Genomic DNA, 15,011 nt, shown 5'->3' on the forward strand with positions numbered 1-15,011 from the left:
CTTGTACGATTCATATGATGTTCAAAATAAAATGTATCACACCCTACGAAGCATCTGTCATCTATCCTCAAATAGATGGCATTACTTCAATAAGTATTTCAGTGTTTACTTTATGTAATATTATTATGTACATGCTCCTTACAACTCCTAAAACGTTTAAAGCAGGAAGATGAAGACAAAGTTGGACAAGTGTGAGTGTTTTTTTACAAGCCTACTCAACTGCACCACACCACCAGTCTACAAAATGGCTGCCAACGCCTCACACTTTTCTAGCCTAACCACAATGTTGTACATGTATTTTTGGAAAAGGTTGGCAAGTCCCTAAGATTATTATTCAATAGGCAAATAAAACATTACAGAATATGTGCAAAGACTTCGTCTTTTGCCTTCTTCTAAAACAAGATGGCAGCCAAAAAAAAACCCAGCAGTCTCGCTGTGGTGTTGACATGACTAATAGGAGCGCTGGGAAATAAGAGGACCTGCCCCCTCTTCCGCCACCAGACACTTTGAGCTGCACGTATACCAAATTCACAGTACTCTTCGCACGCGCTGCTTCCTCCGCGGCCGGCACTTTTTACCGTTCTGTCGCAGTGCCAACCGCGACAATATAAGGGACGCGACAGTTATTCCCACATTTCAGGGGCGTGCTTGCCAGGAAATATTAACGTTTACCCCCAACCAATTACATACTATGTGAAACGCCAAACAACTTTGGGGAGAGGACTATTTTCTCAGTGTCCTCCAATGACAGTTCGAATACCGCTGTAGGATATATCGCATGCGCATCAGAAGCCACAGCGGGATCGAGGAGCTCTGTGGGGAGGAGGCGGTCCGGCTCGTGTTGATTGACATCTTCGCCGATCAATCGCTGAGAAGAGCTCGGTTGGACTCCCCGCCTCTTGCTTCCGGGTTGGCCGAGAGTGAGTTGATGGTGTCACGGAGTGTGTAGCGAGGCTGTGACCGGTGAGTACCGGGGGTCGGTGAGGGAGCCGCTCCGCGCTGTGTGAGATGTAACGGTCTCCCTGGGCCGGACCCGGCAGCGTTAGCGAAGTGTCCGGTCTCCGGAGCAGCCCTTTCACGAGGCGCAGCGCCTTTGTGTTTATACCGCGGCGTGTTCCTGCCACGGAACTGCTCATAAACAGCATCTCTATACATTCATAGTGAGGGGGAGGGACCCGGCCGCAGAGTCAGGCTTCTCCTGTGTTATTAGGAAACACGCCCAGACGTGTGTGCGTATATTTGCACCTATGTGTGCAAGTACTACGTATTCTGGTAGTGACAGAATAGCACACCCTGGAGCTCACTTTCAGTTGGGGGTGGGATATGTAAGTGTAGCCCATGTTTACCTGCTGGCTCACAGGGGCCTAAGCCTCTGCCACGGGGAAACCGGGTGATATCGGGTGATATAATACAATACTCTCGGTGCAGCGCCTTCACCCGTGAAGGATCTTAGCGTAGTGGGAGGAGCCCCTCACTAGTACCCTATAACATCAATCACACACTGTGTATAAAACAATAACATTTACTGGCACAGGTATAACTCTTAACGCTTGTAATGTACTGTGTGCGGCCGTGCGAGTGCACGTGCCGCACACTTTGTGTGTGTGTGTGTGTGTGTGTGTGTGTGTGTGTGTGTGTTTAAATAAGTTTTGAAATAAATGAATACTTTAATAATTTTTTTATTAACTTTGTATATACCTATACACACATATATATACACACATTTCAGCGGCGGTAGCGGCGCAAATTCTTTATTTTCTGCACCCAACCTGCCCGCGGCCTAAGGCTGAGCTTATACTTAGGCGGAGCTCATACACTCCGCTTGCTTATGTGAGTGCGAGCTCTTGCTGCAGTGGCCGTGACGTCACAGCTGGTTTACCGTGATTGGCCTAACCGCTCACGTGACGCAGCTGACGCTTGGAAAGACATATGTCTTGTCTTTTCAAAACGTGGTTGCTACGTCGTGCGCATTAGGAGTGGCCTCAAGGTGTCCTGCACTTTGTGCTTGGCAGTATAAGCTCAGCCTTACTGAGTTGCTGCGTGCGTGTACATGACAAGCACTCTCACTGTTTGGCATATGTTATCAAGCTGCATGCGCGTCTGCAGGTGAAGAGGCGCATGGACGCGGCAGCGTTTTGAGGAGACCATAAATGCTGTCTTCAGGCGGCAGCCGCCTGACGTCCGCGTCGCGTGAGCTGGTTCAGCCAATAAGGGCAAAAACAGCTTTGTGACCCCCCCACCCCCAATCGCCTGCAACACTGAGCACAGCTCTCCTGTGCTGCAGCAGCGCAGCACGGCTGGAGCTCGCACTCTCACAAGCAAGTGAAGTGTCAGAGACCGAATGCATGTTGACAATGGTTCAAGTCTTACATTGCCAGACCTATCCTTAACATTGCGAGGGTTGGGGAGTACTCCCCTTTTTTCCCTCTTTAACACACACACACACACACACCGGTTTTGCATGTCGACTACACTATGGCCCGATGTGGGGTGTCTCACCCCGATCTGGCGTTAACTGTCATTCTAGTCCATGGTTGTTACCACTGGATTGGGTACAACTAATCGGAATCCTGGCGACGGTGTAGTAGCAAACACAGTGGGTTAATGAGCTCATTATTGGTTTGTGACTTGTTTTTTCCACCGTGTTTTTCACATTTAAGGGCAGGTGAAAATGGAACTAACGCACCCTGATAATCAGCACATCCTGGTCGGGCAGAGGTTTGTCGGTGTGTCGGGGAATAATTTGCAGCTGGATGTGGATCACATCTCCGAATGGCCATGGCAAAGCGGTGTAATCAGAGCCGCCTCACACAAAGATATTGCCAGGACCGACTTGAAGGTAAGTGTGCTATTAAATGACACAACTGCTCTAATATATTAAAGTAAATGCGAGGTGTGATATCAAACACACAGAATCCCAGCAAGCTTAAAAAAATAATAAATAAAAAAATATACCACACATTGTGTGTGTCTCTCAAAAGGACTGCTACTGGTCATGGCCAAATGTATACGACAAAAGGCATGACCAAATTTGCAGATCCTAACACTACCTGATTAAAATTCTCATTTACCTCTATATTCGTGTGTTTATTAACTTTTTCCAGCTGGTCTCAGCTATTTGGAGGTTTAGCTCGCCCCTCCCCACTCCAAGTTAACAGGTGGTTTTCATATTGCTGGGTTTATACAGATCCAATGTGATAATTCTTCCTCCTAATATAGAGGTAAATGAGGATTTTAATAAGGTAGTGTTAGGACCTGCAAATTTGGTCATGCCTTGATGTGGCTTTTAGGCTTATAATGCCAAAGGTTTTAACTAAATGACCTTTTTTCAAGAGAATATATATGTATTTCACTATGTATTTTTGTCCTATTGGATGTAGCTTTTGTCTTTTGAGGTGTGATAGCAGTCAGACAGGGTTTGTGTGACGGTCCGATGAAATATCCCGTGGGTGGTGGGGGGGGTGGGGTTGTTTTGTGGTTGCCAAACTCTGTGTGGAGGTCAGTTAATGAATATTTCTGTAAAATATTTACTCAGTGCATAGTTTAGTATTTTGTTCAGCCTCACTGTTTCTTCAATAATTTTATAGTGTCCGTCCTACACAACGGGCAATAAGGATTGTCACCATTAAAATAAAATGTTCATATATTTGCCTCGTATGTAAAAATGAATATTCCTTTTCATTGCCTGTTTTAATTTTGACCTTATTTGGTAATGATTGATCTTTCTTTCGCTAAAACCTAATTTGCTTAAATTAAATGGGGGAAATAACCTGGATCAACAGCATAGTCTTATAATAAGATTGGCCTTTGCAGTGCTGGATTTCTGGCGGCACCAGGGTACTCTACAACGCTGGCCCTACCAATCGTGCGATAGCTCCAGGAATTATCACTTTGCTGTGACCGCACCTTCTACCCCTGGTTGATGTAAACGGCAGTGGAGTGGGCCGACTTGGCCTATTTGCACCATGAAAACAAGCTTTTGTCCATGACATACTTGGTATGTCAATTGGGCCCCTGGTGTGCAGAGGCCCTTGACATACCAGATGTCATAAGGGAACTCTAAAGGTTTGGTTAAAATTGAATATATTTCCAAATCATTAAGCCAATATGGATACGTTTTCAATTGCATACAGAGATCCTGTAAGCTCGGAACCCAAGCCCACCACACCATATATAATCGTATCAAAAAGCAGTGCTATTGAGATTGTGGAAGGTAACAAACTGTCATGCGCTCAGGCAATGAACAGTTGCAGGAGCTGACAGCAGGTATATGAGCATATGACAGTGGGAGCATAAGTCGGAGGGCGATGTGTGGGGCCACACTGAAGATCGGGGCTCAGGGGCAAAACGCTTACCCCTATTGGCTCTTCCGTCCTGGATCCCAGCTCTCGTTGACTGTTGCTCCCGTCGCGTGCGTCCGAAGTGGAAATGAAGCTATGATGAATGGAGAACGGCGCCACAGCAACAGATGGTCAATTCTCTGGAGTTCCGGTATAAAACAAGCTTTATTGGTACATGGCACATACAAGGAAGCAGGCTAACATCACCTCCTCTTTCTCACCTCCAGGAGGAGGTGGTGATGTTAGCCTGCTTCCTTGTGTGTGCCATGTACCAATAAAGCTTGTTTTATACTGGAACTCCAGATAATTTTAACCATCTGTTGCTGTGGCGCCGTTCTCCATTAATCATAGCTCTATTGAGATTGTGACCTCATGTAATATAACATGACAAAAAGCCTCAGTGGATATATTTAAATTGTACGAATATGGATTTTGACCTGAATGAGTTAACCGTTTCAAAATACCATTGCCGTTACTGCTCCTTTTAAATGGTCTTGTTTTTGGTTAGGGTTTATTACATCCTTTGGGTTCTATACTTGGAAGACACGAGAACAAAGTGCTTACCATCTGAAATAGCTCCTACGTGTATAGATGGATAACGTGATTTGTTCAACAGGACATGGAGTGGCATTGTATTTGTACATGCCTCCTTGGGACCTGTCATTCTGTTGCTCACATTAACATCTGTATATCAGTTGCACCAGCAATGCCTTCACTATACAGCCACCCAAGAAGTTCATACTGTTACGTAGCTAAAGTTGATGTCGGGTCTTCAGACTCTTCTTTTGGTGGGTTTAGGCAGCAATTCAGGCTAAATAACTATATTTCTACTACATGGGAACCTATGGTCTTCCTGAGCTGAACTGTTAATTTGTGTTTCAGGTTATCCCTGGTTTCTTGGGCTGGGCTTATAGTGCCAGCGACACCGCGTCAAAACAAAATGCATTACTGCCGTCGCGTGCGCTTATAGTAAGCGCGAAGCGAAGGCTTGGTCGCGATCACTGGAAGTCATCTCGATTTGATTTTTCCAGCGTCCGCAGCCTGCCGTCGCCGGCACTATAAGCGTAGCCTAAGATACCTAAAGGTTTTTCTTCCTGTGTTCTGCCATGACATTTAAATGTACGTCCAATTGGAAGCTGCTACTGATGATGCGGCTTCCCATTGAATCCCGTGACCCACAAGATTTGGTGGCCGTATTACGTTCCCCAACGAGGTGGAGAACACGGTAACTAAACCGGTACGTTGTACTTTGGGTGTTTCAGGAGCTGAAAAGAACAGTTCTGTTTGAAGGACCCCACGGTTGCAGTGCTGTACAAATCAAAAGGCAAAGGCAGAGTATGCAAGACTGCTGCTGTAAATTTAAGTGTGTAGTGTCGGGTTCTTGTTTTTCCTCTGAATTCCCCTTGAAACCAGTGTACAGTAGTGTTGTACCTATATTTTCTTAAAACCGGGTAACAGGTACCCGTGCAAATGAATAATTTTACCCGGACAGGTACCTGGTTACCTGGACGGCACTTGCCTGCAAGGTGAGGAGGACCGTGGCGACATCTGGCAGCAGCAGCAGACGTCCTTGTGACTGTGGCAGCAGCCGAAGTCATTGTTCAGCCGGCGGGAGCAGCAGGAACAGAGCAAACCGCTTATACCTGTGCGAGCTAGAGGACCATGTGACCGGAGCAGGAGTGTTTTTATTGGACAGCCGTGGAGGAGCCGGCTGTGCAATAGGAACGCTCCTGCTCCGGTCACATGGTTCCCCGGCTCCCACAGGTATAAGGTCTTTGCTCTGTTCCTGCTGCTGCCGCTGTCACCAGGACGTCTGCTGCTGCTCCCAGATGTCGCCGCCGTCTTCCATACCTTCCGTCGCCGGCTGCAGGTAAGTGTTGAACTATTTTCAGCTGCCCTGAAATTACCCGTGCCAGTTCCTACCCGGTGCCTCTAGCAGCCCCCTGCTGCCAGGTTTGGGTAATTTCCGGGTAGCTGAAAAAGCGCTGGGTACTGGTTACTTTCTTGGTACCCGTTACATCAGTAGTGTACAGTTGTTGTTGTTCCTACCTTTGCCTTCCCCCAGCAGTTCTGCACTTGGAAGTTAGTGGCTTCTTCCTCCGCTCTGGCTCTATGCACCGTGCTATTTGCCTTGAGATAGGGGTGGATTTGCTTATTAGTGTAAAATTAATGCTAATGCAGAGCATTCTTAGTGGTTTCTCCTGTACATATAAGGTGGGGAGTGCCCATCTCACGTTGGCTGCGTATTGTGCTACAGTATGTAAAGGGGTTGTAACTTTGTCAAACACGTGCGTGTCTGTATTTACAGTGTCGAGCGAGCAAAGTGATTGGACAAGCTTTGCTCGGTTCAATATTTAAAGGTGCAGTACTAATTAGGATTGTGTTGAGCAAAGTGACAGCTTTCCCACCCATATACATATGAGATCCTAATTAAATAGCAGATGTGTGTGTATATAAGGCTTCCCCCCATTGGGGGTTTGCAACTAAGCTCTACAGTAATTCCAGTGATATAAAAGCAGGGTTAAAATTACAGTTTTAAGCGTGCCTTGCTTTTTTTGGCCTAATTATATTTGGAAAAATGTAAAAACAATATTACTGTTTTTCTGTCTTGTTAAAAACGAACCATAAATAGTAACTGAATGGCAGCTGCTGTAAACAGTTGGCTGTATTTTTTGAAGTGACACTCCATTGTTTATGAAAGTAGCACGGGTGTAATCATTAGGGGATCTGTGACAGCTGGTAGCCACTTACTTGTTCTATGTAAAGAAAAAGCATAGCAATGATTTTTGTTTGTGTTGCATCAGAATAAAGGGACACCATTTTTAGAGCTTTTAAAACTGAATATTGATGGCATAGTGTGTGGATATGCACAGTTAAAGTGAGTGTTTTGGGCTTGACAAGTTATTTTTGCCATTTTGATGTGCAAATGTTGAATTGAACAGCATTTTTATTAACAAAACCAAAAAGAATATGATGTGGTAAAATGGTTTTCAGAACACATCTTAATGTATTTGTATTTTTTAATGATTTGCAAGTTTTTGTTATATACATTTCCTTGTAAGGCCCGGGCATCGTACACTTTACATAGAATTCAAAAAGAAATATTAAACTCCAGCCTGGTGGAACCTACAAAAATATTATATAAATGGCATTACCCCTGAGTCATACCAGAAAAGGCAAACCACTCCCTTTTTGTAATACAAACAAAGCATTTATTCTCTTAAATTGGTAGCGTTTAACAAAGCGCTTCAGTGTAGTTATTTTAGATCTAATGGTGAAGAGGGAATTGTGGTTCCATACTCACGCTGCTAATGCCTGTGTGCTGGTAAACTCCTCCCTCGGGGGATGGTCCAGCCACTCTGTGCTTTACTTTCATTTTGAGCTCTGCTTTCATTGGGTGGGAGACAAAAAGGAAATGATGCAGCCAATGTGCAAATCTGATGGACCCACTGACATTTTTATGCCGTGTCTTCTAATTTATTAGATATGTTTGCATAGTACCTAATTTAAAGTGTTTCCAGGAGGTATGACAGGCGCACAATCAGTTTTTTTTTTGTTGTTGTTGATGAAACCAGTCCTTTTTTATTTTTATAACAATTGTAATACTTTAACGTGAACATTTAACTTAATCTAAAATGTATTTTTTCACGTTTTTCCCAATGAGATTATTCAATCCGCACCTACTTCCAGTGATGTGCAAGCATAACATTCATATTTGATTTTGTTCTTCGTTTAGCACTGAAGAGTGATATTGATACGCAGTTATGTATGATTTATGCGTTCTGTTAAAACTGGTACAAACAGCTGTCTAACATTTATCGATTACTTGTTTCCCATGTACTTTTTAAAATTATTATTTAGAGTTCACAATTTAACAGACCTTTGTGGTACATGTCATGAGTTGAATAAACTTACATTGCAAGAAACATTAAAAGTCAAGGACAGAAAAAAAATATCTTTAAAAAAATCCATTGGTGTGACTCGCAATTATTAAAGGGGAAAAAAAGAATAGGCCTCATGATCAGGATCTAGGCATCATCCATTCCCCCAATACCCACGATACTCCCCCCTCACTCCTGCCTATAGTCCATCTGAAATATGATTATAATTTTTGTGACATACTCTGGTGTGGCATAATCTACAAAATACGCCGACCTCAATGTTGTAGGACCTATAATTTATTATAAGATTAAACTTTCAAAAGCTGCACCAACACATTTTCTTAACCAAGTGAAATGTAAAAGTGCTGTTTTAGGAGCTTAGAACACAACAGGTAAAGGTTGACCAGGTAACATGCAGGATATTAAAAGTAGTTTATCCTCTGGACCATCAGGTTGTGTTCCTCACCTCAGCAAATTTGGTAGAGGGTGTGTATTTGCACCTTTCCAGCATACCAATTGGTTCAGGTTTTTTTTTTTTTTTTTTTGTCCTCTCTCGTCATCAGCTGCTACTAATGGCTTTCCTGTGGAGCGGCCCTGTCGTATTTTGATTAGCTGGGAACTTTAGATTTCCCTGCTACATTACAAGAATGAGTGAGGAGGAGAAGGGAATACATGCATGGCATTGTATATAAGGAGTTGGTGCTGGGCATTGTACTGGATACTGGAATAAGGGAAGCATGTTGTCTAAGGATTAGTCTAGCAGCTGTGCACTTGAATAGATTGGAGTGTGGAGGGGGATGGTATTGAGGAAATTACAGTATACAGCTCAGTATACAGCTCAGTATATAGTGAAACAACGGTCTACATGTCTCCAACAGGCTCCATAAGCCTGTTTCACTCTCCAAACCATCACTCTTTATCCACAAATAACCTGTGAAGATTCTCTATTATTATAATAGATATATTTTAGTTACATTTGTGTAGAAACTGTATTCTGCAAGCATATAAACACTCTTACATTTCAATAGGGTTGTGACATCGCATTTCCTTTTTTTTTTTTTTTATATATATATAACTTTGGTTTTATTGGGTTTTACAAAGCATACATGGTAACACAATCCATAGGCCAATGCTTATATAACCCTTTAAGTGAATGCTCAGACAAACAAAACCAACAGACAGGACCGATGACATGGGTAAAATTAAATCACGACTAACGGGACAAACACGACCAATAGGATCTATAGGAAAGAGGGTTAGGGACGGGGCGGGAGGGGCGGCGGCTGGGCTGCTAGCAGTTTTGTTCCTCATAGCACCATCCTGATTGGCATTGGACGATTCATGTGTGCATTCAGGCCTGCTTAATCAACTAGGCTCCTCGCGGTCGTTGTCTCCCCAGTCTCCCTACCTGTACAGTTGCTATGTGGTCGTGGGCCCTGTCTGGTTACCGGAGAACGCATTTCCTGCTATCATTGCAAAATTGTGGTAACGCTACCCTTGGGATATCTGTCTGGGCCAGCCAGGGCGACCAGACTTTTAGGAAGTTTGGGCCGGAGTCATTGACCAGACTCGTCAACTGCTCAATCCGGCACACGTGCCAAATTCTGTTCCTGATTTTGGGAATGGTTGGTATGTCAGGTTGCTTCCACAAAGCTGCGATCTCACACCGTGTGGCAGTTGCAAAATGTGCAACTAATTTTTGTGTCCCGTCCGAGACACCCCGGACCCGCCTGCCCAGGAGGAACAGCCACGGGTCCAGGGGATCTCCAACCCAAGTAACCTTTGCAACCACTCTCTAATTTTTTCCCAAATCGGGACCACCTTCGTGCGAGACCACAGCATGTGTCGCAAGTCAGCTATTTCCCCACATTGCTTGGGGCAAAGCGGGGAATAGCCTCTGACAAATTTAGATAATTTTACCGGGGTATGGTACCACCGCATAAGGACCTTATATGCGTTCTCCTTTAACGTGGTGCAAATGGAACTCTTGGCTGCCGCCTGTAGTATCCTGTCCCAATCTTCGTCCTATAAAGCAGACGGCGCGAGACTGCCGACGGGGGGGCGCGGGGTTTACAGAGGCCCCGCGCGCTTCCCGAAGGCACTTAAATTAAGTGCCGGGGGGGCTGCAGGGCCTCTGCAAACTTAACTTACCGTGGCTCCGGCGGCTTCCTCCCTGCGTCTCCATGGCAACGCGGCGTCAAAATGACGCTGCGAGGTCATGTGACGTCACGTTGCTATGGCAACGTGACGTCATTACGCCGCTGCGCGGGTAAGTTGGGGTTGGGGGGGGGGGGCGGGAGTGAGGGGACAGCCGGCAGGGGGGGCTAAGGGAAAAAAGTTTGCGCCCCCCTGCTCTAAAGTCTCCACTAAGTCAGTTTCCCACAGTCTAATATAGCTAAGTCTGGGTTCGTCTTCAGTCCCAGGACTGATCACTCCCCTGTACATCCTAGATGTTAGTCCCCTTCTGCTCGTTCCTCTAGAACACAACTGCTCGAAATTTGTTCTGGTTGGCCGAATTGGGAGTTTATTATAAAACGCTCTGATCTGGAGGTACCTAAACAATTCCGCATTTGGCAGACCTTTTTCTGATTTGATGTGATCAAATGTTTTAATGTGTTTTCTACCCTCCAGATCTTTCAGACGTAAGTATTCTGACTGAGACCATAATGTGAAATTAGCGCTATTCATTCCTGGAGCAGTCTAGGTTGCCCCACTGTGGGGTCATAAAGGTATACTTAGACGTGAGAGAACAGCTAAACTTAGAAGCCTCCCACACCGCCAAGGAGTTGCAAACCGCCTGCAGCGGCATTCCTAATTCACTCTTGCATTTTTTGTGTAACCAGATTAAGTTGTGCAGCTCCACTGGTGCACAGCACTCTTTCTAGTGCCACCCATCTCCGAAGGCCCGGGTCTGAGTGCCACTGTACTATTTGACCTAATTTGGCCGCTTTGTAGTATGCTAACAAGCAAGGTACCGCTAAACCCCCCTCTCGAGGCAGGCCTCCCCAAGATAGTTTTCTTGATTCGTGGACTTTTATTATTCCAGATAAACTTAATTATTCTCGACTGGAGAGAGAGGATGTGTTCTCTTAGCAGGGGGACTGGGAGGGCTTGGAAAAGATATATCACCCTTGGAAGGAGATTCATCTTCACACTGTGAATCCTCCCAATCCAAGAGATGCCGTACTCCGCCCATCTCCTGAGATCCTCTCCCAAAGTCTTGAACAACCTGGGATAGTTAGCCTTATAGTCCCTTGTAATATAAACCCCTAGATATTTGATCGCGGAGGTTTGCCATTTAAAATTGAAGTTGAGATCAATCAGTTTTTCAACCGACTTGGGCAAATTTATATTGAAGGCTTCTGATTTGGCCTGATTAATTTTGAACCCCGAAATTTGGTTAAATCTCCCCAGGGTCGCAGACACGTTGGGCACTCATATCCTTTTTTGCCTCCAGGTTTGTGTGGAATTTGATGAAGAGCCATGGCAAAAGAGATCATGGATAGAAGTTTACAGCAGGGAAGTCAAGGTTTTCCTAGTGGAGCACAGCTTGGTATTGGCTGACCGGAAATCCCCCACTAACCCGGGTGAAACTGTTCAATGGCCTGCAATGGTATGTATCTTTACATTCCCCACTTTAATTCATTATCTTTCCAGGGCAGCCGTTGACCTTTTTTCTGATTAATATATGCTAGCAACTTTTAACTTTGTTTTTGTGTTCTGTGCTAGTTGGGTGGAAGGGGGGGGCTCATTGAGTAAAGGCACTGACTGAAAACCATGACATTTACTTTCATGTGGCCTTGTCACAGGGAGCAGACACTATTTGAACAAGTCACTATCTGCCTATGCCTCATAAACCAAACCGATTGTAAACTCGTCAGGACAGGGACGGTCTGTAATATTCTATGTACAGGGCTGCATACCATGTGCTGTATTGTAAGTGTGAAGCGCTTGGTGTCCCATTTGGGCTTAATCCCTATATTAAATAGTAACTTTTTTTTTTCTCTCTCTCTTTCATGGATGGGTATGATGAAATTGAGATGATGTAATCATTTTGTATTTCTCGGTGTATAATTGATGTCAGTTATGGTTCACTTGGATCTGAATCTCCAAGATCTCAAATATCACGTTCTAACACAACGTGAGTCTCATTAGAGTGAGCTAGTGTATGTCACCTGGTCTTCACAACTCTAACTACACATCATGGTGGAATTGGGGCTGGAAGTTTGCAACAAAAAAAATACTCCTGAATTAATTGTGAGCTGCTTTTCTGTTTTTTTGATCCACTTTCCCCCACCTGATAAGACTGTGAGTATTAAAGGGGGGGAGGTTGTTAGACAAGCCTCTTCTCGATTATAATCAGGAATCCGTTTTCCAGTTCAAAATCGGCATTCTTTGAAGAGAATAATCGGCTTTCAGCAGGAATACAGTATACTACGTCAGCTCAGTAACGAATCTGAAGTTAGTGACTTATAAATCTGAATTTAGTGACTTATACCATTCAAAGTGATTCTTATACCATCAGAACAAAGAGACATAAATCACTTGCTGCTCTTGGCTAACTAGATTAAATGACGTACTTGTTTCTCACGAAGCTAAAACACACTGATTTCTCAGGAAGATAAAGAACTAAAGAAAAATGTATCGGCGCTAGAAGGACATATATTAATATATAAAATCGAAAGGTTAGTGCTATATGCGGTGAATCTGATTGGCTAGAGGCTGAGGACCAATCAAATTGGTGGGTCTGACTTCACCCAACTGCCACTCTCTTCCCCCTCGGCCAGACACACACACACACACACACACACACACACACACACACAAATCACCTCATGCCCGTCTGCTTAAAAAATGTACATCCTTCACAATACCTTCTGCCCGATCACAGTGGCTGCCTCCCTGCCCGTGCGAGAGATGCAGGGGGTTGCGCTGCCCCCGATGGGGGGGGGGGAGCGGGTGATGTGTCCCCCTTCTGCCGATCACGGGGGGTTGCGCTGCCCCCGGGGGGGGGGGGGGTAAGGGAGGAGCGGGTGATGCACTCAACCTCCCTCCCCGGTGGGGGGACAGGCAGCCGCTCGTGGCGCCGAGTGCCTAAGATGGCGCCGTCCGGAAGGAGAGGTGATGTGTGTCACTGTGTGTGTGGGACACTGTCACTGTGTGTGTGTGTGTGTGTGTGTCAGACACTGTAGGGTGGGGACCGGAGCTGCGAATGGGGGGGAAGGAGCGGAGAGAGAGGGGGGAGGGGAGAAACATGTCCACTGTCACCCCACCTCCTGTCCACTGTCACCCCCCCTCCTGTCCACTGTCACCCCCCCCTCCTGTCCACTGTCACCCCCCCCTCCTGTCCACTGTCACCCCCCCCTCCTGTCCACTGTCACCCCCCCTCCTGTCCACTGTCACCCCCCCTCCTCTCCACTGTCACCCCCCCTTCTGTCCACTGTCACCCCCCCCTCTCCTGTCCACTGTCCCTGTCCCCCCTCCTGTCCACTGTCCCCTCACCCCCTCCTGTCCACTGTCCCCTCACCCCCTCCTGTCCACTGTCCCCTCACCCCCTCCTGTCCACTGTCCCCTCACCCCCTCCTGTCCACTGTCCCCTCACCCCCTCCTGTCCACTGTCCCCCCCACCCCTCCTGTCCATTGTCCCCCCCACCCCTCCTGTCCACTGTCCCCTCACCCCCTCCTGTCCACTGTCCCCTCACCCCCTCCTGTCCACTGTCCCCTCACCCCCTCCTGTCCACTGTCCCCTCACCCCCTCCTGTCCACTGTCCCCCCCACCCCTCCTGTCCATTGTCCCCCCCACCCCTCCTGTCCACTGTCCCCCCCACCCCTCCTGTCCACTGTCCCCCCCACCCCTCCTGTCCACTGTCCCCCCCACCCCTCCTGTCCACTGTCCCCCCCGTCCCTCCTGCCCCCCCCGTCCCTCCTGCCCCCCCCGTCCCTCCTGTCCCCCCCGTCCCTCCTGTCCACTGTCCCCCCCGTCCCTCCTGTCCACTGTCCCCCCGTCCCTCCTGTCCACTGCCCCCCCCCGTCCCTCCTGTCCACTGTCCCTCCGTCCCTCCTGTCCACTGTCCCTCCGTCCCTCCTGTCCACTGTCCCTCCGTCCCTCCTGTCCACTGTCCCTCCGTCCCTCCTGTCCACTGTCCGTCCCTCCTGTCCACTGTCCCTCCCCCGTCCCTCCTGTCCACTGTCCGTCCCTCCTGTCCACTGTCCCCCTCCCCTTCCCCCCTCATAGCGGGAAATTTAACTCACGGGCAACGCCGGGTCTCTCAGCTAGTAAAAAATAAAACGGACAAGAATCCTAGGAACTGTTTAAAATAATAGACATAGCTAGACCGAGCTCAAAAAAACGGGCACACCTTTCAGAATATAAATTATAGCTTATAGAATACAATGTGTGGGAGAGTTTGAATCTGGGCAAAGCAAGTCTTATCTCTAACATATACATCCTGTCACTCTGTTTCAAATCACCCCTGATAAATAGCATTGTATACCATAAGGGCTGATAGATAGATATATCTATCTCATATATATATAGATATAGATATATCTATAGTGTCTGTGTCTAAATAAGATTATTTTTTTTAAAGAAAAAAAAGTTTAATAAATATTTACAGGCATACCCCGCATTAATGTACGCAATGGGACCGGAGCATGTATGTAAAGCGAAAATGTACTTAAAGTGAAGCACTCCCTTTTTCCACTTATCGATGCATGTACTGTACAGAAATCATCATATACGTGCATAACTGATGTAAATAACGCATTTGTAACAGGCTCTATAGTCTCC

At 46.3% G+C, this 15,011-nt stretch overlaps 1 protein-coding gene across 3 annotated transcripts in view; it reads left to right on the plus strand.

Moving 5' to 3' along the window:
- The first annotated feature begins 785 nt into the window (after positions 1-785).
- The window catches only part of LOC142466588 (lysine-specific demethylase 3A-A-like), a 42,584-nt gene continuing 28,358 nt past the window's right edge, over positions 786-15,011 (plus strand). Inside the window, exons 1-3 of one of the 3 annotated variants that reach the window (XM_075571789.1) lie at positions 791-963; positions 2,661-2,839; positions 11,679-11,834. In XM_075571789.1, the coding sequence (XP_075427904.1) occupies positions 2,672-2,839; positions 11,679-11,834 (324 nt within the window). In that variant the 5' untranslated portion in view covers positions 791-963; positions 2,661-2,671. Of the gene's footprint in view, positions 964-2,660; positions 2,840-11,678; positions 11,835-15,011 lie in introns of all 3 variants that reach the window. The other 2 variants (XM_075571784.1, XM_075571798.1) reach the window with 2 other exon arrangements.

Source organism: Ascaphus truei, chromosome 1, assembly GCF_040206685.1.
Source record: "Ascaphus truei isolate aAscTru1 chromosome 1, aAscTru1.hap1, whole genome shotgun sequence".
Classification (NCBI taxonomy): Eukaryota; Metazoa; Chordata; class Amphibia; order Anura; family Ascaphidae; genus Ascaphus; species Ascaphus truei.